Consider the following 21,518-nt stretch of genomic DNA (forward strand, 5'->3'; position numbering starts at 1 on the left):
CACCTCCACCACCTCCACCCTCATCACCGCCGCCGTCGCCGCCTCCCCCGCGCTCGCCGCGGTGCCTCGAGTCGCGAATCGGCAGCGCGCGAACTCAGCGCGGCCACGTGGGGAGAGCGGCGGGCGGGGCGCGCACGTGGGCGGGGCGCGCACGTGGGCGGGGCGCGCACGTGGGCGGGGCGCGCACGTGGGCGGGGCGCGCACGTGGGCGGGGCGCGCACGTGGGCGGGGCGCGCACGTGGGCGGGGCGCGCACGTGGGCGGGGCGCGCACGTGGGCGGGGCGCGCACGTGGGCGGGGCGCGAGAGAGAACGAGTGTGTTAGTGTGCGAGTGAGTGAGAGGGTACAGTGCTCGTGTGTGAGTGTGAGAGTGAACGAGTGTGAGTGAGAGAGAGAGGGTACAGTGCTCGTGTGTGAGTGTGAGAGTGAACGAGTGTGAGTGAGAGAGAGAGGGTACAGTGCTCGTGTGTGAGAGTGAACGAGTGTGAGTGAGAGAGAGGGTACAGTGCTCGTGAGAGAGTGTGAGAGTGAACGAGTGTGAGTGAGAGAGGGTACAGTGCTCGTGTGTGAGTGTGAGAGTGAACGTGTGTGAGTGTGAGAGTGAACGAGTGTGAGTGAGAGAGAGGGTACAGTGCTCGTGAGAGTGTGTGTGAGTGAGTACTTGTGAGTGACTACACGAGAGTGTGCGGGACTACACGCGAAGTCCGTGCGAGTGAGAGGGCCGTGCCATGAAGCTGGGCACGGCGCACTCGCTGGCCTCGTCACGGCGCCGCACGCGGGACGCGCTGGGGGTGCGCGGGGCCGGGGACCCCGAGGGGGGCGAGGGGGGCCCCTCTGCGCCCCCCCCCGCGAGCTTCTCGGCGCTGCTGCTGTCGGGCCGCGTGCTCGCGGGGCTCAGCGCCGCGGGGTTTAGAGCCCCCTCGCCCATCCAGCTCAAGGCCATCCCCCTGGCGCGCTGCGGGCTCGGTACGACACGCACGGGGTACATAGTGGGGGGCACATAGTGGGGGGTACATGGTGGGGGGCACACAGTGGGGGGCACAGCAGGGGACACCGTGAGTGATGGTGCTGAGAGTGTTGATTGACAGCAGAGAGAGAAGCCAGTGGTGGTGCCACACGTGGTGGCAGCACTTGACATCCTAATCCAGGTGTAATGCTGTGGCAAAGTGCTGAGAATGTCACACGAATATCAAACGTCCAACTAAATCCCTTCGGTGTGATTGCGTTTGTCATGTTTCTGTCACATTCACCCAGTCCTGTCTCCCCGTGTGGTCCCCGTGTGCGGGTGACTTTGTCCTTGCGTGGCGGTGCAGACCTGGTCGTGCAGGCCAAATCGGGCACAGGGAAGACATGCGTGTTCGCCACAGTGGCCCTGGAGGCGCTCGTCTCCGAGAACCTTGCCGTGCAGGTGAGGGCAGCACACCGAGGGCAACATGCCGAGTGTGCCGAGTGCAGCGTGAGGAGTGTGCCGAGCGAGGCATTGAGCGGTGAAGAGGGAGGCAGTATGTGCTGTGTATGGAGTAGTGAGGAGAGAGTGTGTGGTGAGTGGGGGTGAAAAAGGCAGTATGTGCTGTGTGGGGAGTGGTGAGGAGAGTGTGTGGTGAGTGGGGGTGAGAAAGGCAGTCTGTGCTGTGTGGGGAGTAGTGGGGAGAGAGTGTGTGGTGAGTGGGGGTGAGAAAGACAGTATGTGCTGTGTGGGGAGTAGTGAGGAGAGAGTGTGTGGTGAGTGGGGGTGAAAAAGGCAGTATGTGCTGTGTGGGGAGTGGTGAGCAGAGAGTGTGTGGTGAGTGGGGGTGAGAAAGGCAGTGTGTGCTGTGTGGGGAGTAGTGAGGAGAGTGTGTGGTGAGTGGGGGTGAGAAAGGCAGTATGTGCTGTGTGGGGAATAGTGGGGAGAGAGTGTGTGGTGAGTGGGGGTGAGAAAGGCAGTACGTGCTGTGTGGGGAGTAGTGGGGAGAGAGTGTGTGGTGAGTGGGGGTGAGAAAGGCAGTCTGTGCTGTGTGGGGAGTGGTGAGGAGAGAGTGTGTGGTGAGTGGGGGTGAGAAAGGCAGTACGTGCTGTGTGGGGAGTGGTGAGCAGAGAATGTGTGGTGAGTGGGGGTGAGAAAGGCAGTGTGTGCTGTGTGGGGAATAGTGAGGAGAGTGTGTGGTGAGTGGGGGTGAGAAAGGCAGTATGTGCTGTGTGGGGAGTAGTGGGGAGAGAGTGTGTGGTGAGTGGGGGTGAGAAAGGCAGTATGTGCTGTGTGGGGAGTAGTGAGGAGAGAGTGTGTGGTGAGTGGGGGTGAGAAAGGCAGTACGTGCTGTGTGGGGAGTGGTGAGCAGAGAGTGTGTGGTGAGTGGGGGTGAGAAAAGCAGTATGTGCTGTGTGGGGAGTAGTGGGGAGAGAGTGTGTGGTGAGTGGGGGTGAGAAATACAGTATGTGCTGTGTGGGGAGTAGTGAGGAGAGAGTGTGTGGTGAGTGGGGGTGAGAAAGGCAGTACGTGCTGTGTGGGGAGTGGTGAGCAGAGAGTGTGTGGTGAGTGGGGGTGAGAAAGGCAGTGTGTGCTGTGTGGGGAGTAGTGAGGAGAGAGTGTGTGGTGAGTGGGGGTGAGAAAGGCAGTGTGTGCTGTGTGGGGAGTAGTGAGGAGAGTGTGTGGTGAGTGGGGGTGAGAAAGACAGTATGTGCTGTGTGGGGAGTAGTGGGGAGAGAGTGTGTGGTGAGTGGGGGTGAGAAAGGCAGTACGTGCTGCGTGGGGAGTAGTGAGGAGAGAGTGTGTGGTGAGTGTGAGTGAGAAAGGCAATACGTGCTGTGTGGGGAGTGGTGAGGAGAGTGTGTGGTGAGTGGGGGTGAGAAAGGCAGTACATGCTGAGTGGGGAGTAGTGGGGAGAGAGTGTGTGGTGAGTGGGGGTGAGAAAGGCAGTCTGTGCTGTGTGGGGAGTGGTGAGGAGAGAGTGTGTGGTGAGTGGGGGTGAGAAAGGCAGTCTGTGCTGTGTGGGGAGTAGTGAGGAGAGAGTGTGTGGTGAGTGGGGGTGAGAAAGGCAGTACGTGGTGAGGAGACAGAAGTGAGTGGTGAAATTTTCACTACTGGTTCAGGTGGTGGCAGGGAGTGCAATGCTTCGACTCGTGGTTTCACTGCAGAATCGTTGTGGTTGTTGTTGTGCTGTTGTTGCTCTTGTTCACTGCAGTGACCGGTGAGTGAGTGAGCAGTGAGTGAGCAGTGAGTGAGCAGTGAGTGAGCAGTGAGTGAGCAGTGAGTGAGCAGTGAGTGAGCAGTGAGTGAGTGAGCGATGGGCACACGACCCCGCGACCCTTGCGCCGCACCCTCTCACCAGTGCCGCCGCCGTGCTCGCACGCCGCAGGTGCTGGTGCTGGCACCGACGCGCGAGATCGCGGTACAGATCCACTCGGTGATGTTGGCCATCGGCGCGCACGTCGAGGGCCTGCAGTGCCACGTGTTCATCGGCGGCACGCCGCTCTCCCTCGACCAGCAGCGCCTGCGCAAGTGCCACATCGCCATCGGCTCTCCCGGTGTGTGCTGTGCGCGTGGTGATGTGAGTGCCGTGGTGACGAGGCTGGTAGTTGTTGTAATCGCCGGCGAAACGTCACGGGTACTCGAATTGTAAATGTTGTGGGTTTACTCTCCACACCGGTGTGCTGAAGTAGTGACTAATTGGCATGCTTTGATTACGTGACAAACCTTACTAATTGGCTGTGTTGGGTGGTGGTGGGTTTAACGACACGTTTATAGTTACGCGATCTAACCCAAAAAAACTATTATGGATAATATCGGTCGGAAAGCCTCCTACGTGTTAAACTGCTGATGTTTAGTGATGACGCGTGTTCATTTGCAGTTTTTAGCGCGGGCAGGTGTACGCGCAGTCCTGTAGTAGTTTTGGGGCATATGCATGCGGCGTGCAGGCCGAGTCAAACAGTTGATTGAGCTGGGCCACCTCTCTGTGGGTGCGGTGCGTCTCTTCGTGCTGGACGAGGCCGACAAGCTGCTGGAGCAGGGCAGCTTCCAAGAGCAGATCAAGTGAGCACGGGGGGTTCGCCGTTCCGCGAGTTGCTGGGGGGTTCGCTGTTCGAGTCTGGCGGGCCGCCCTAGTGAATGTTGTTGGGTGAGTTTGCCGTGAACCGCGAGGCGCCATCTGCTTGCCTCGCGGGCTGGAGGGGGACACGGTCGAGAGGTCCCGTGAGTCGGTCATCGTGTGCCGGTGTCACGGTTCAAATTTGACAACTCACCACATGACTTAATTGATAAACGGCGATCGTCGCCCCCCCGACTTGGAAGACTTGGCAGGACCCTCCTGAAAAAGAGTCTTGAGGCTCAGTGAGGCTTTCCTGAGTAACCGAGCGGAATCACAATACTACTTCTACTACTACAATATACAGGCAGTCCTCGACTTACGATGGAGATGCGTTACGACGACCTCATCGTAAATCGAAAATGGCCTAGCCTACCCAGGAGTATTAAAGAATGGTGATCATTTAGCAAAACAGAGCAATTTACAGTACCGTGCTGTATAAACTATATACTGTATGTATTTATTAATTACAATACTGTATTGCACAGTAAAACTTAAAGTAAACAACAAGGTAAATTCTTAGCCTACCTATATGAACTGCAATTTCATAGAAAGTTTTTCAGGAAACAATCCTATTTGCTATAAAAAATTTTAACATACATTGAACGTATGTATCGTATCGTGGTAACCCTAAAATGAAATCGCTAAAGCTACGTATCATACATGCATTTAACGTATCGTAACGTATCATATTGTACTGTACTCACCAAGATTTTGTCCGTCGTCTGCATACTTGAACGATCTTAGGTTGTTGATGGCCACATTGACTTAGTTGTCAGAAGAGGAGGATGGCGATGATAAAGTGTTTGGAAGACATGCTTTCTCACAAAAATTGGGCTTTGAAACACAAAAAACAGAACAAAATACACGCGCTAACACCGTGACAACTTAACTCCGTCGACCGCTGGTGAGAGTGAGGCATCACACAAGGCGGGAGATGCGTACAGTACATCCCGGCAGCGTCCCAACGTACAATGTCGTACCTCGTATGCTGCTGCGTTTGCCTGCCGCGCAAAATGTAAAATATTTTACAATGTTGTCATATCGCTATCGCCATCATAAGATCGAAATATCGTAAGTCGGACCATCGTAAGTCGGGGACTACCTGTACTGTACTATATAAGAACCACGGTATTGATGTCGTCCGCCTTGCACAATATCGTTGCACCGTGAGGATCCTTACTCATATAATTGCGTAAAATGTTGAATTTCCTCGTCAATTGTGAGATAAGAATCAGGGTAGCGAACGTTTTGGGCGAATCCCGATTGCCCGCCTGGTGAAGTGACCGGTGTCTGCGCCCCACCCCCTCCCCCCCTTAGCTGGATCTACTCGAGCCTGCCGGCGAACAAGCAGGTGCTGGCGCTGTCAGCCACCTACCCCGAGTCGCTGGCGTCACACCTCACCCACTACATGCGCGAGCCGACCTATGTGCGCCTCAACCCCAGCGACATGGCCCTGCTCGGTGAGCAGATCCTCCCGCTCACTCATTCACTCACAGGAGCAGCCTTTTCAGTATCATTTTCATTTATTTATTTCATTTATTTATTTCATTTATTTGGAATAACCCTGTGAGCTATTCGGCTCTTGATTCGGGTGCAACCGCAACAAACAATACAATGACAACATACATTTAAAATGTACTGTCCCTCCCACGCCTGGTGTGGCGTGCTCACAGAGAGCCGTGCTCACTCCAAGAGCCTCACTCAGAGACCCTCACTCTCTCAAGAGAGCCTCACTCGCTCAGAGAGCCTCACTCACAGATACTGTGCCTCTCCAAACTCACTCAGCAGCATTGGTTTAAACACAAGCAATACTTTTAGATTTAAAGCTTTCGTGACTGCAGGGATTCATCTTCTTTGTTCTTTCGGTAAAGTCACGTAGAAGGGAAGTAATAAAATAATAAAAATAAAACATAATAAAACAATTCTCACGACGTTTCGGCTACAACGCAAGCAGCCGTCTTCAGGTGAAGAATGAGACACTGCCAAGCTAGGAGCTTATATATAAGCTGAGTTGGAGGTGGAAGAAGAAGAGAGCCTTAACAAAAGAATGTGCATATCAAGAGGAATTTAGCATATTCATGGGAAATGCGTAGGAGGTGGGCGGGGGGGTTTTCAAAGTCATATTATGCCCATGCATTATGCAGGATCAGCAGCACCAAAGGGAGGGGGGGTAGCATTAACAAAGGGAGGGCATGTTAATAGTATGTAGAAGCAATGACACATGTGAATGGGAAAACGGTGGCAGGAGATCCGCAGCGGAGCAAATAATGCATTCCCTGTGGAGAACACAAGATACACAGTTAATGCCAGTGAGTCTGAAAGTCACCATAAACGTGAACAACAATCAGTTAAGATCTGAAGTGGTGTATTACGTCCTTCCAATGATTGCTGAGCCAGAATCCATCTTCTCGGTTGAAATTGTCTCTGTGTTTGTATATGTGGATCGCCTCATGAACGAATCTCTGGCTACCATGAGAGATTCGTTCATGAGGCGATCCACATATACAAACACAGAGACAATTTCAACTGAGAAGATGGATTCTGGCTCAGAAATCATTGGAAGGACGTAATAAACCACTTCGGATCTTAACTGATTGTTGTTCACGTTTATGGTGACTTTCAGACCGCAGTCCACTCACTGGCATTAACTGTGTATCTTGTGTTCTCCACAGGGAATGCATTATTTGCTCCGCTGCGGATCTCCTGCCACCGTTTTCCCATTCACATGTGTCATTTCTTCTACATACTATTAACATGCCCTCCCTTTGTTAATGCTACCCCCCCCTCCCTTTGGTGCTGCTGATCCTGCATAATGCATGGGCATAATATGACTTTGAAAACCCCCCCGCCCACCTCCTACGCATTTCCCATGAATATGCTAAATTCCTCTTGATATGCACATTCTTTTGTTAAGGCTCTCTTCTTCTTCCACCTCCAACTCAGCTTATATATAAGCTCCTAGCTTGGCAGTGTCTCATTCTTCACCTGAAGACGGCTGCTTGCGTTGTAGCCGAAACGTCGTGAGAATTGTTTTATTATGTTTTATTTTTATTATTTTATTACTTCCCTTCTACGTGACTTTACCGAAAGAACAAAGAAGACAAGCAATACTCTGGACCGGTTTCGACTCAAGTTTTCTTGCAGATGTAATGTGAGGATATATCCGGGTTGTTGATGGATCACACCTCGTTACGATGATTGGCTCTACCAGTCCTTGCCCATAGCCAATGGGGGGAAGTCTAGGGGCGTGGCCCTGACGTATTGGGAAGGTGACATCTGTAAGTAGAGGATTGGATCTGCTGGCTTTAGCCACAGCCAATGGGGGGACGAGTCAGGGGCGCGGTCCTGGGAACATACGATGGAGTCTAGAAGATTCCATAGAGGTTTACCAGGATTGGTAGAAAGGTACCACGTGACCCGGGTATTAAAAGGGGTGGAGACGGACAACACGTGGTCAGATCTGGAATGAACGGAGGGTGAGGCCACGCTGGAGCGGGGTCCAGGCTGCCACGTGGCCGCGCGTGTCTCTCTCTATCCCTCTCACGCTGTCTGTCAGCAGTGTGAAGGAGTAAGATAGGAGTGTTGTGAACGAAAGACAAATAAAGACCGGATTCCCGAAGTCGCTTCCACGACCTTTATTACACATTGAAGCAATGCAGATGATGAGATGGACTCGCAGAAGGCTGTGCCGATGGGTTGTGTAAAAAAATTCTTAAATTTGTTTAAATGGAGAGACAAATGTTTATGGAAAGGGGGCACCATTTATTATGTTCCTGAAACTAAAACTACTTTTAAAAATATATACTTTACCAGCCACAAATTATTTTATTTTACCTGCCACAAATGATGGTTCAACGAAGTGGCTTATGTGGACATTTATAGCAGCCAAATACTCTAAACGCATGTTTCTGGAGGGAAAAACCGGATAATTCGGACAAAAATCCAGGGGACCATGGGGAGAACATGCAAACTCCAAATATTAAGCAGGCGTCAGGGTCGGAATCGAACCCAGGGCCTCCTGCATACCAGGCGAAATAGTTAACATCTCGCCACTGTGGCGCCAAAATTTTAACGATTTTTACGACAGCGCATGGTAGCTTGTGGTGTGCACCAGGTAGCACGTGAACACGATCGGTGTCCTGTACCCCTGTCACAACACAGGGTTGAAGCAGTTCTACAAGGTCGTGCCATGCCATGCCATCTCACACCACATCCTGCGCGACAAGACCCAGGAGCTGCTGCAGCTTTTGTCACGGATTCCCTTCAACCAGGCGCTGGTTTTCTCCAATATGCACAGCAGGTAGCGCGCACACACGCACGTACCACATACACACATACACCACACGCTACACACACCACAAAGTACACACACTGCACAGTACACACCATATACACACACACCACATATACACACACCACATACACACCACATACACACCACATACACATACACTACATGCACTACATACACATACCACACACATGCCACATACATCCACACGCACACACAGCACAGACACACGTATCACACAGGACACACACCACACACACGACACGTACCATATACCCCACAGACACACCATGGTAACGTGACTCATCTTCACCTTGAGCCGGTGTGTTTTTGGTGTGTGCGTGTATGTTCATGTTTGTTTGTTTGGCCATGTTTGTTTGTTGTAGTACAGAGTTAGACTGATGGCCTTAATCTAAGTTGTCTTGTGGGTGTTGTTGTTGTTTGACCTTCATCCCACTGGGATTTTTGTACACAGTGTTGGTGTACGGTGCTTTTTCTGCAATATTTTGCTGTCTTTTCTTGGATTTTCTATTTGCACATAGTAATTTTAAGATGTTTTCTTGTTCATGTTTTTGTTTTCTGTTTGTTGCGGTTGCACCCGATTCAAGAGCCGAATGGCTCACAGGGCTATACCTAATAAATGAACTTGAACTTAATGTGTGTGTGTATGTGTGTGCACGTGGTGTGTGGAGCGGTAGTGTAGTGGTTAGTTCGCTGTGCTATGAACCCGGAGAATCGGGTTCACGGCCAACACCAGTAACGGTTATCTGAACCGGTCCTGGGCCTTAACTAGGTTGACTCAGCCTCAAATGAGTACCTGGTGCGGTGTGTAAACATCGCGTGGTGCTGACCCACCCCCTCGTGTACCGTTCCGGCCTTCATAGGTGCTCGCTAACAGCACTTGCCCCTACAGTCTGTTAAGGCTATACGGGGGATCTTTGTCTTTTTTTGTATGGTGCGTGTGTCGTGTGCAGGGCACAGCACCTGGCGGACTCTCTCTCGGCGCGTGGCTTCCCAGCTGCATGCATCTCTGGTAAGCACACGCAGCACACGCAGCACATGCACGCTCTAGGAGGTGTTGCTGTTGGTGCCAGTGTGGGTTATTGTGGGAAGCGGTAGTGTAGCGGTAGACCCAAGTTCGATTTCTGCTCACGCCCAACACAAGTGACGAATGTTTGAACCGGTCATGGGCCTCCCCTAGGTCGATTCAGCCTCAAATAAGTACCTGGTGTGGTGTGTAAACATTACCACTAGGGAGACAAAGGCGGCCAGGCATGGTGTTGGCCACCTTCATAGGTGGTCGCTAACAGTACCTGCCCCAACATTCTGTTCAGGCTATTCAGTGCATCTTTGTCTTGTGAGGGTGCATCAGCCGCCGTACACCTCGAGGTTGCTGCAATTTGACAACGTTGTGGTGAGATGTTAACTACCTCACCTGGTATGCAGGAGATCGTGGGTTCGATCGCGACCCTGACGCCTTTTTATTTGGAGTTTGCATGTTCTCCCCATGGTCGCTTGGATTTTTCTGCGAGTCCTCCCGTTTTTTCCTCCACATTTAAAATCAACATGCGTTGTAGAGTATTTGGCTGCAATACATTTCCACATGTTAAGCCACTTCGTTGAACTTTCATTTGTGGCCAGGTTGCTTCTGAAAAAGAGCTATGTAGTTCAAGTGGGCCTTAATTAACTGTTATATAAAAATAGTTTAGTTTTTTTTTATTTGAAGCACAGCTAATGTACACAATTACTTGTCGGCCTACAGTACGGATAACAATAGAGTGATTACAGTCATTTCTTCACGTGGAGTGGATTTTCTCAGCCAAGTTTATCATTCATAATAGATTTCGGGTTTGGCCAGACTAAGATCTGGCCAATTTTTTGTTGTCAGGAAACACTCCACCACCTAACACAGCCAAACAAATGTAATTGTCACGCGGTGTTCAAGCGTTTAACGATGCGCTAATTACGATCGTTTCAGCGCGCTCACCAGCGAGTTGAAGAACGGTTCTCACAGCCAAGCGTGGCAACTAGATACACATCTTTAATTTGAAACTGCATCAAGCGTCATCAGGTCATTAAAACCAGGCAGTCAGAATAACCGTCGCATTTGGCTTGGCTTAGTCGTTGGTGAATCGGGGTGTGAGGATCCGTTGTTCAACTCACCGGTGAGTGAGCTGAAACGATCATCATTGGCGCGTCGTTTAACGTGCCTAAACCTGACATTTTATTCCTTCGGCTACATCGGGCGGTGGAGGGTTTCAAGACAAAAAAAAGTGGCTAATAATTCCCGCTGTGTGTGATCGCCTGTCACTCGATGCGGTGGCGATGAAGCCCGCGATTCCGTCTGTCTCCTTGCTGCAGGGGGCATGACCCAAAGCCAACGCCTTGACGCCATGTCCAAGCTGAAGCACTTCCAGTGCCGCGTCCTCATCTCCACTGACCTGGTAACGACGTCAACATCGACGACAGGCTTAGCTTATTGACATTTATACAGCGCCTTACGAAAATTTGAAAATTGTACATAAGATGATAGCGGTTGAAATAAATAGTGGGGGTTATTATATGTGGCGGTATAGTTATGGTTACAGGAGAACAGGTGGGATAGCTTAAGGAGGGGTAGTGAGTGGGGCTGGGGTAGTGATAGGGGTTGGAGTAGTGATAGGGGTAGTGAATGGGGTAGTCATAGTGTTGCGTAGTTGTTGTGGTTGTAGACGGAGGTACTCGGAGACGGAGGTGAGTTAGGGGCTTCCGCCAGGGTTTATTAACAAGTATCACTATAAAGGGTTCCCTCTTCACCCCTTCCACTATCCCCGTTCCTCCAGTGACCCCGCTTACGTCACGGGGTCTCCCTTAAATACCCTCTGAGGCGAGACGTCACGTGCACTGCCCAGCGCGTGCGACCTCACGTCCCGTGATGTCACCGCACCGGACAGCGCACGCGACGCCACCACTCTCCTCTACTCCTCTACAATAGTGTTAGGCCTGCTCGGAGCTGGGGGGAGGGGGGCAGGGAGGAGCAGTAGCAGGATGAGCTAGGGGAGAATGGAAACAGGTTGGTGAATATAATGAGCCAGATTCATAGCACGTGCATAATTCACACAGCGAGTCGCCAACACGATTCAGAGGCGCGGGCCAAAGCCCAGCTGTTACTCGAGTGCCTGCTGCCCAGGTGCGTGCCTCTCGAAGACCGCAGCGGACCGCTCGCTTGCTGGGTTCATCCGCAGGCAGGAAGTTCCACACACGCGGAGCAGGGACAGGAGGAGAGCGAGCGGTGTTTAGCGGTTGTGCTGTTTCACCTAGAAGCGCATTATCATTGTGCCCAGGTGTACACAGCACAATGCAGGGCGTCCATTGCTCAACTGGCTTTTGAACGCATGCGTGCATATGTGTGAGATGTCGTCGCAATACAGCACTCATTGGAACCATTGCCACTGCCGCGCAGCTCTGAAAATCTTTGCTTTTACCCCCTCCGTACCTCGGCCAGATTGTATGTATGTATTTTGAACTTCTCTCAAACCGTATGTAGCCAACCGTGCTAATTGTGCGGGGAAATGCACTTGGAATTCATTCAGACAAGTTCGAACAACCAAGTCTCACTCAGCCTGAAGAAGCCTGAAGCATATCAGGCGATTCTAATGCCAAATGAGGATTCATGAACCGGACTGCTGCTACTGCTGGTGTTGTCGTGAGTGCTGATGCTGTGCACTCTTCAGTTTTATCTGTGAAAGGTTTGTTGTGGGTTGGGTTATTTTATGCAAAGCGCAGTGAGGCCTTGTGGCACTGTGTAGAATTAAGTTTCAGTGTTGTGATGACACCGCAGGACTTGGTAGAGTCCACAGCAGTAATTCAATTGAACAATGCCGCCAAAAACAATCAGAATCTTCATCTAGACTGGAGGAAACCGATGAGCAATAAAGCTTTTTTTCACAGATGTCCAGTAGAGGCGTATTAAACCCACAGAGATATTGCTGGTGTGAACGTGTCAATACATTCAAATGCTGTGGCATCTGCGTGGACTCAACCTAACATTACTAAATAACCATCATCGTTCATCGCCATCCCTTCATGACTGCGTTGCCCTCAGTCCATCTCTCTCCTATGCAGGAACCGATCGTCAGGACGGCCAGGTTGGCTGAGAGTCTTGTTGAGAATCTTCGGCTTTTTCCGTTGGCTGGCGTTGATTTTGGTTGACGACCGGGAACCGGGGAGCGTTTCCCCGACAGCCGTAATGCTGCGCGGCGGACAGGGGCGCTGCCACACCTGCCACAGCTGTTCCGTCATCTTTGCAGATGGCGCGCGGCATCGACGCCGAGAAGGTGAACCTCGTCATCAACTTGGACGTGCCCAATGACTGGGAGACCTACATGCACCGCGTGGGGCGCGCCGGACGCTTTGGTGAGTTAGGCGCTCACCAGGGGGGAGGCGTCGCTGTCGGGTGCGCAGGCGGTGCAACTGCTCCGGGACCCATGGGACCCCTGGAGGGCCCAGGCGCTGGGCTAAGAACAAGAGGGGGTTGGACATTCCATCTACACCATACGAGTGTGATGTTGGTAGAGGTATTCGAGTGAACTGTGGTGTGTGTAGTAATAAGTTTTTACCCTTTCAACTGGTACAAAAAACTGACACCTTTATACAAGGCATCATGTTTGCAATAGCCACAACACAAGTAGTCAAAAAGCAAACAAAAAGAAACAACTCTGATAATGATAATGATATGCACTGTCCTTGAAGTTGATTGGTCCACACCCGAGACAGCTTTTCTTAGAGCCTAGTCTCCATTGGTGTTGGACCAGATGACGCCAAAAGGCGTACAACTCAAAAACAGCACACTATCAGAGTATTGAGAGCTCGGATAAGCATTTACACTATGAGACCTCCTTTACCAGTGGCAAAATATAGTAATAGGTTTTTACCCTTTCAACTGGTCTCATAGTGTGGTGTGTGTGATACAGGCATCTGTGGGATCGTTGGGAGAGGGGCTCGAGTGAGCTGTGTGTGTGACGGGTGCGAGAGGCTGGTAACCCCTCCACCTTCAATTAATTACCACTAAATTACGAAAAAAATATCTAACTAAGCTTGTGCCAGAGGCCCCGGGTGGACAGGCGTTTATGGCGTCTCCTGGCGAAACCCCATTTGGCGGAGCCAAGAGATTGAATTCTTACTCTCGGGGTTCCTCCAGAAACAGCAAAAAGCCACTGCGGGTGGCCACGTGGAATGTTCAAATGCTCACTGCGGAGGAGAAGCTGCCACTACTCTGTTGGGAGCTGGACCCATACTGCCTGGATCTCTACGGTATTCAGGAGGTCCAGAGGACCGGCTCTGGCTCCTTGCACCATGCGGGGGGTGGACAGTCCTCTACTCGGGGCAGGAGACAACCAACAGGGAGTGGCTCTTCTTCTGAACAAAAGAATGAAGGGGATGTGGGAGCGTCGCGGTGAGGTGTGGGAAGCTGTAAGCCCCAGGCTACTTTGGGCTTGCTTTCCCATCAACCAGAGGTGAGGAGTGGTTGTCGTGTTTGCTTATGCCCCCACTGAAGATGAACATCAGTGGAGCGATGCAGGCAAGGCCGATGAGTCAGATGCCTTCTATGACCTCCTGTCACAGGTGTTAGCTAAAGTGGCCCATCGGGATAGTCATCCTGTTGGGTGACTTTAATGCCTGAGTTGGTCATGATGCTGGCACCTGGTCTGGAGTTATTGGAAGGCATGGGCCAGATCAGCTCAATAGCAACGGTAGGAGGCTGCTAAACTATTGTGCAGCCCATGGGCTTGTAGTTACCAACACGCTGTTCCGGCATCGGCGCATCCACACAACATCATGGATGCACACCGGATCCAAGTAAGAACATCTGCTGGACTAAATAGTGACGGAACAGCGGATGCGGGCCCATGTCCTTGACACCAGGACCTACTGTGGAGCTGATCTGTCCACTAACCATTGATTTGTCATCTGTAAGATGCACCTGCCATTCTTCTACTCCGGTGGTGGGTGTACACCCAGGACCCCATTCAAACCCATAGTGTGCTGGCCTCAGCTAGCTCATGAAAGTTGCAAGCAAGAATTTCATCATCGCTTGCAGCTGGGGTTGGCATCGTCCCCCACTCCTCCTGATGCCGAGGGGAAATGGGCAAGGTTCAGGACTGCGGCTCATGCAGCTGCAATGGATGGGTGGGGTACATGGTTCAGATCTCCCCAGAGACCCTGTCTGACAGGCTTACCGCAGCCTTCACTCGGAGGTTCGGAGAGCCGTGAGGTGCTGCAAGGATGGATGGTGGTCGCGGGTTGCTGAGGAGATGGAATCTGCCTACGTGGGCTGAAATCACAAATCACTGTTTAATTCCATAAAAAAAGTAACTTGCAGCGCCACACCTATCACCATCGATGATCCAATCTCCGACCCCCAGGAACAGGTTTGCAGATTTGCTGAGCATTTCGGTGAGGTCTTGAGGGAGGGAAAATCCGTCAGCTTGGAAAACATCATGAGGCAAAGTGGGGGGATGACCCTGCTGAGGCTATGGTGCCTCAAATAGAAGTTGTCCAGCCCTGTGAGCGGCTGGCTGAGGTGCCATCTGTTGAGGAAGTAATGAAGGCGATCCAGAGTCTGAGACGAGGAAAGGCACTGGGCAGAAATGATCTCCCAAGCGAAATGCTGATGGAGGGGTGGCATTTGTGCACAGACTGCCCTACATGACATCATAATAACAGTCTGGACCACTGGACAGGTTCCGCAGGATTGGAAGGATGCCCTGGTGGTCCCCCTCTTTAAGAAGGGGGACTGCACAGACTGTAACAATTACAGGGGCATCTCACTCCTCAGTGTGCCGGGAAAGGTCCTGGCAAGGATTATTCAACATCATCTGTCCATCTGCTACAGCAGAGGTGTAGGGAATTCCAACAAGACCTATATATCTGCTTTATTGACCTGGTCAAGACTATCATACCATCAGTAGGCCTGGGCTCTGGGTTATTCTTCGTGCTTTTGGAGTCCCTGACTCTCTGCTCACAATCATTAAGAACCTTTATGATAATGAGCGGGTAAAACTACGTGGCCGGGAATCGGAGCCATTCCCTGTTCACCTTGGAGTGCTCCCACATTATTTAACATCTATTCCCACCACGTAGTTCGTGAAGCCTTCGATTGCTGTACCGGAGGAATTTCCATCTGGTACAGATACAATGGGAGGCTGATCGATGCCCGGGTGCGGTCAAGGGATGACTCCCTATTGGTCAACCATGTAATGTATGCCAATGATCTGGTAATTGCTGCTCAATCAGAGGAGGAGTTGGAGGCGCTGCTGCTGAACCTGGAGCATGCCACTACGAGGTGGGGCCTTCCCATCAAGACCACCAAAACCAAACACCTGCCTGGGTATTTTGTGCCATCAGACACTCCACCCCCACAACTCCCAATTGGTGATGGGGCAATTGTGGAGAGGATGGAGAGTTTCCCATACCTGGTCAGTGTGCTCATGACCGGCTCCGGTTTGACAGCAGAGGTCTCACTCTGAATCAGTCGAGCAGCATTATCTTTTCATCGGTTGCGTAACGCTGTGTGGAAGCTACCTGGTCGGTCGCTCCACACGAAGCTTCGGGTCTTCTCGGCCATAGGCATTTACCGTCCCTTGTCTACGCTTGCGAAAGTGGACCCACCCTAATGGAACATATTCGCCGATTAGAAACATTTAGGCTGGCCTGTCTATGATCCATCCTGGGTTTAACAGGGCTGGATTGTGTGAGGTGCTCACAAATCCTTGAAAGATCTGGACAAAGTCGCATCGGTGAGTTCTTCCGGCAGGCAAGGCTGGGTCATGTAGCCCGCATGCCCAGCCACCGCATGCCTAAACAGTTTTTGTTCGGCCAGATAGAGAGGGCTCAATGGGTACAGCACAGGCTAGAGAAGAGATTGAGTGATGAGGTACAAGAGGATGTGGAGCTGAGTGGACTTGTTAATGACTGGTACCTGTAGTGTCAACATCGGCCTCAGTGGAGGCTCGTGAAGGACGCTACTGGGCAGTTGGAAGCAGTCGCCATCCAGCAACAACGGAGGGCAGAGGAGCGACTCTCACAACAATGAGCAGAGCGCCGGGCGGCTAAAACACAGCATGTTGGCACAGTGGGAGGCATCGGTGGTGCGTCAGCCAGTCATCTCAGTCAGTCGACCTATGGCACATAGCCTGGCACAAGTGCTGTGGTGACGGTGTGCGATACAGGCACCTGTGGGATCGTTGAGAGAGGGGATCGTGTGATCTGTGTGTATGATGTAGGCACGTATGGGACCGTTGGGAGAGGGGTTTGAGTGAGCTGTGTGTGTGATGCAGGCACATATGGGCTGGTGGTGACGTACTGCAGCCAGGGCGAGGAGGAGAACCTGCTCATGAAGATCGCTGCAAAGTGCAACCTCCAGCTGCAGGCCCTGCCCGGTGTGTGCCTCCCAACAACAACCACCATTCACCACTTAAGTGGCGGTGGCGTCACGACGGCGCTTGTGGCAGGCTGGGTACACGCACACATGCAAACGCGTGCCAGGAGCAGCCCGACGTCGCCCCTGTTTATCGATACACTGCACCGACCTCCGACCCTAGCTGCGATTCCACGAGCCGTCGCTGGCTGGTCGCCCGACTGCGGTGCACCCATTTACACCGCTGTGTAAACCGGTGTCAATTCCGTAAACAGCCTGATCAGAAAGAGATTTCCGGTGTTTGCAGTCAGAGTAAACTTTGACGTGGCTTCGTGCGCCACTGGAGAAACAAATTACAGCAAAGGAAACCTGCATTACATTCACCCGTTCTCGAGACGACTGCAAGTTGGGGGGTGGGGTCCCGATAACCGCCGAATCTCGGAACGCGCAAGCGATTAGCATTAGCCGAATCTCGGAACGCGCAAGCGGTTAGCATTAGTTTTATTTAGAGAGGCATAGCGCTGCTGTTTTTAAAAAAACATTGCACTCACCGCAGAGAACCATAGCGACACGACCACACCCTATAATAGCTGGCGCCAAACTGTGCCACACGCCCTCCCGCATGGCCTTGTGGGAGCCTTGGTACTGATAAAGTTATTTTATTTAAGTTTTTCTTCCGGGTCTGTACTGATGACGTACACATACGTCATTGAATCATTACATTTGTATACGAATCATAATTACTTATGACCCAGGAAAGAGCGTCCTGCTACTCTGGGATGTTTGGTCAACACCATTTACAGAACAGGGAGAGAACACGCACACTCCACACAGAAAAGCGGCCGAGTAAGGAATTTAACCCAGGCTCCTTGTTGCTGTGAGGCTCCGGTGTTACTGCCATGCCACCCGGCCGCCCGTCATTGTTTCCGATGGCTGAGTGTGTGTAACCAGCGCTCGTCCGTGCCGTTCTCCTAGAAACCATCTCGTCGGACTTCATGGCCGAGGCGTTCGCTGACCAGGAGGAGGACGCTCCCGGGGATCTTCCAGTGGCAGCCGTTGTGCAGCCACCCGCGTGGCCCTCGTCGCGATCCTCCTCGGCGAAGCACAAGGCGCGACCGCAAGTCCCGGCCCAACGGGTGCGGGCCGAGCACAGCGGGAAGGCCTCAGCTCGAAAGCAGCACAAGGGTGGGGCACCTCACCCGGCCGGGCCCTGGGAGGAAGACGAACCCAGCTGCAGGAGGGTTGGCGCAGGGGGTTCGAGTGAGGCCGCACGGCCGGCTCAGGCCGCGACCAAGGTTCGTGTGGCTGAGAACGGCGGCGGCGGTGGTGGTTGCCTGTCATGGCAGCCGGCCTCACTCCACCCGCTTCCTCCAAATCGGCTGCGAGAAGCCGGCAGCTCATCGGAGAGTAACTTACCGCAAGTTCCTCCCTTGGCTTTGTTTAAACGAAGCTCCTCCACGCAGAGCGGAAATTTCGCAGAGGCACTCGCCGACTACGAATACTTTCTGTGCCACGGCGTCGGTAAGCCCCCCGAGGCCAGAGCGGCGGTCGGCGACGGCGGCGTGGGGGAGGCGGAGAAGCGGCCCACGTCCCGTGGGGAGAGTGACCCCCAGCAGTCGGACTCCTGTGAGCCCGCGTGCGCCGGCAGGACGGAAGGCAGCACTGCTCCTCGGTCGGCGGGCGACGAAAGCAACGACGATGAGAAGAGCGTTGGCACTCACGCGAGGAGGCACAGTGAGAGAGAGGTGGAGCGGGAGGAGGAGCAGGAGGAGAGCAGCGACGAGGAAATGGATGACGAGGAGGAGCAGGAGGAGAGCAGCGACGAGGAAATGGATGACGCGGAAGAGGAGGAGGGCAGCACAGACACGATGGACAGTGAGGAGGTGCGCGAGGCCGGTGGAGACGACGCTGCACCGAGCAAACAACACGACGACCCGCGGCTGGAACGCACTGCCGTGCGCGGGGACGGAGCCGCTTCGGGAATCCGGGCCGAGCGAGCCGAGCGGAGGTCGGGCTCGGACGCGGCAGCGCGGGCGGGTGGCGCGACAGCCGGCAGAGCCGCCGGTGGGAGCCATTTAGACTACAACTCGTACTTCTTTCCGAAGAACTACGAGGCCAAGGGCAGGCATCCGCCGTTCACTCCAAAAAGAGACGCGAAGCGCGACGTTTTCCCGTCGAGCGCCACGAGGCCTGCGCTTAAACAAAAGGCCGCGGCTGAGCGAGACGCGGCATCTGCCCGGCCGAGAACCACAGAAGCGAGGCCCCGGGCGGCGGTGGGTTACCGGGCGGCACCGGGGGCCGCTGACGGAGCTTGGCCGGCGGGGGCCGCAGAGGGAGCGTGGCCAGCAGGGGCCGCAGAGGGAGCGTGGCCGGCGGGGGATGACGCCGACCCTCACGGTCGCCATGCAGCGTACGCGGCCGGCGGCGGGTGGAGCGCCTGGTACCGGCACTACTGGCAGTGGTGGTACTATGCCAACGCCGTGTACACGAGGGAGCTCGTGAAGCGCTGTTAGCGGGCGCCTGCGATGGTGCTTGCAGGGGGGAGCGGTGTGGTGGTGGCGGCCCAGCGATTGCGCCTTCGCCGCCCGTCGTTCTTATCGTTGTTATTGTTATTATTGTTGTTTATCCGGGAAGGCCTCGCCAGGGCTGGCGATACTCATATTTGAGGAGGGTCCTGCCGAGTTGTCGCAGTAGGGGGGCGATTCTGCTGCTGCTGAGTGATCTCAATTGAGTGTTTGCGGCTAATTTTCACAATTGGGATGTTTTGGGCCGATACTGGTTTATACTTTGTGCGTTTGTTTTTTTACCCTTACATATGCGGCTTCTGCTTCATGTTGGACGTTAAAGATCTCCTGACGTCGATTGAAAGGAGTAAACTTTTGTTGCCGGTTTCACTGTGCAAAGTGACCCGGGCCTTTAATTGGCCAGGTTGGCTACTTACGGTTGTGAAAGAACTTCAACATACACACGTACATTTGAAAAATACCAACGCAGGTGAGTTGACTGTGATTGGTGTACATATCACGATCTTCGCCCCCCCCACCACCCTCCACAGGCAGAATAAACTTCCGATTTCAGGCCAGGTGCCCGAGTCGCCTCATGTTGCACAGGGACAGCTGCCACTGGGGGTGCCCCTTTCAAATGTTTGAGATGTGTTGGGAGTCACTTATTGCGCAGGCACAAAGTGACGATTGTTTTCGTGAAGTGGGGCTTGTCTTGTTCTAGGAGGAATGCGGTGGGAATGTTGACAGCGGTCCACCTACAGCATAGCTACAGCACACCTACACAGCATAGCTACAGCACCCCTACACAGCATAGCTACAGTACACCTACACAGCATAGCTACAGCACACCTACAGCATAGTTACTGCACAGCTACAGCAAACCTACACAGCACACCTACAGCACACCGACACAGCATAGCTACAGCAGGGGTGGGCAGAGGGGGGTCAAATGGGGTGATGGATGAAACCCTGCAAACATTTGTTTTATTGACACGGTGTAAACACGCGGAAAGTGTCGTGTACTTTGTTTTAATGTACACCATGACATTTCGGGACCATGTCCCTCTCTCCCTTGGAAAGTTTCTAGATCCGCCTCTGGAGTCACGGGGGTGAGGGATCTTCCCCTTGCCTGGGTCTCATCAGCAGCCCCCGACACTTAGAGCTGCACATTTTGCATCCGCACTCCTGCAGCTCCCCACACGATCCCCACTCACGCACGACTTCTCTCGGTGCGACGTGGGCAGCGCGAGGGTGGCTGGGAGCCCCCCGCGTGCAAGGCAGAGCTCACCGGGTTGCGGTCCGCACGATGGTTGTTCATAAAGGACAAAAGAGATGGAAAAGCTTATGCAGATGGTGTGTTGGGCAACCTCTGTGTCTATATCTGCGAAGGAACTGAAATAAAGTGATTAGTCAATGAAACGTGTGGCGCCGCATGGTGTTCACTCACGATATTCAGTGTTCACTCAGTATGCGCTCGCAGTTTTCACTCGGTGTGTTCACTGGCTGTTGTAGATTGTAGACAGAACGACTCGGAGGTTTGACGAGGAGCCACGGATGAGCAGCAGCAGCAGCATCCATGCAATGAGCCACTGACAACAATTGCCCAAGCTCTGTGGTCTTCCATCTATGAAGGTGTTATCGTCAATTAATTAGTGCTAACATGTGGGAGGAAACCAGAAAATCTGGAGAAAACTCACATGCGCGAGGGGAAATATACCTATGTGAGGGAATGAGCTAAGCGTTGAGGTAAATGGCCTGGAATTCTAGTAGATCCAAATTTATGTATGTGTAGTGGTAATGAGGGAGACAGTCTTCTTCTCGAGGCAACACGTTTATTTAACAGTAACAACTATAACATGAGGTCCTTAGCACAAAGGGCTATCGGCCCCTCCGCCCGGTACCCTGGGGAAGTATAGTATAGCCTCCGGGCTCGCGTGTCCTACTCACTGGGACCACTTCCTCTATATCAGCCCTCCGGCTAGGGCAGGGGTCGGCAACCAAAATAACAAGAAGAGCCATTTCTTTCCAATTCGGTACAAAATTCAGTATTTCAAGAGCCGCAATGCATCTGAGTACATACTGTACATACGTACATATCGTCAAGAAGCAGCCCGTAAAGAGCCGCATGCGGCTCCGGAGCCGTAGGTTGCCGACCCCTGGGCTAGGGGGACCTTGGGGAGGCTAGCTGACCCGACCCAGCCAAGGTCCTCAGTTCCCGGCCACTGGCCCGCTCGGTCCCGGCTCTTGGAAGGTCGTTGGGTC

The 21,518-nt window shown here is 53.1% G+C and overlaps 1 protein-coding gene across 2 annotated transcripts; it reads left to right on the forward strand.

The window, feature by feature from the left end:
• The first annotated feature begins 298 nt into the window (after nucleotides 1–298).
• DDX20 (DEAD-box helicase 20) lies at nucleotides 299–21,001 on the forward strand. Of its 2 annotated transcripts, XM_078860783.1 has the most exons (11): nucleotides 299–965; nucleotides 1,313–1,407; nucleotides 3,335–3,503; nucleotides 3,894–4,008; nucleotides 5,381–5,523; nucleotides 8,225–8,363; nucleotides 9,329–9,387; nucleotides 10,716–10,798; nucleotides 12,644–12,749; nucleotides 16,673–16,774; nucleotides 17,728–21,001. In XM_078860783.1, exons 1-11 carry the CDS (start codon nucleotides 728–730, stop codon nucleotides 19,263–19,265), a joined length of 2,787 nt encoding a protein of 928 aa, XP_078716909.1. In that variant the 5' UTR covers nucleotides 299–727; the 3' UTR covers nucleotides 19,266–21,001. The 2 variants fall into 2 exon arrangements, with proteins under 2 accessions (XP_078716909.1, XP_078716910.1); XM_078860784.1 differs by lacking the exon at nucleotides 3,894–4,008 and having other exon boundaries at nucleotides 830–965.
• The last annotated feature ends 517 nt before the right edge of the window (nucleotides 21,002–21,518 follow it).

Source organism: Lampetra fluviatilis, chromosome 11 (genome assembly GCF_964198595.1).
Source record: "Lampetra fluviatilis chromosome 11, kcLamFluv1.1, whole genome shotgun sequence".
Classification (NCBI taxonomy): domain Eukaryota; kingdom Metazoa; phylum Chordata; class Hyperoartia; order Petromyzontiformes; family Petromyzontidae; genus Lampetra; species Lampetra fluviatilis.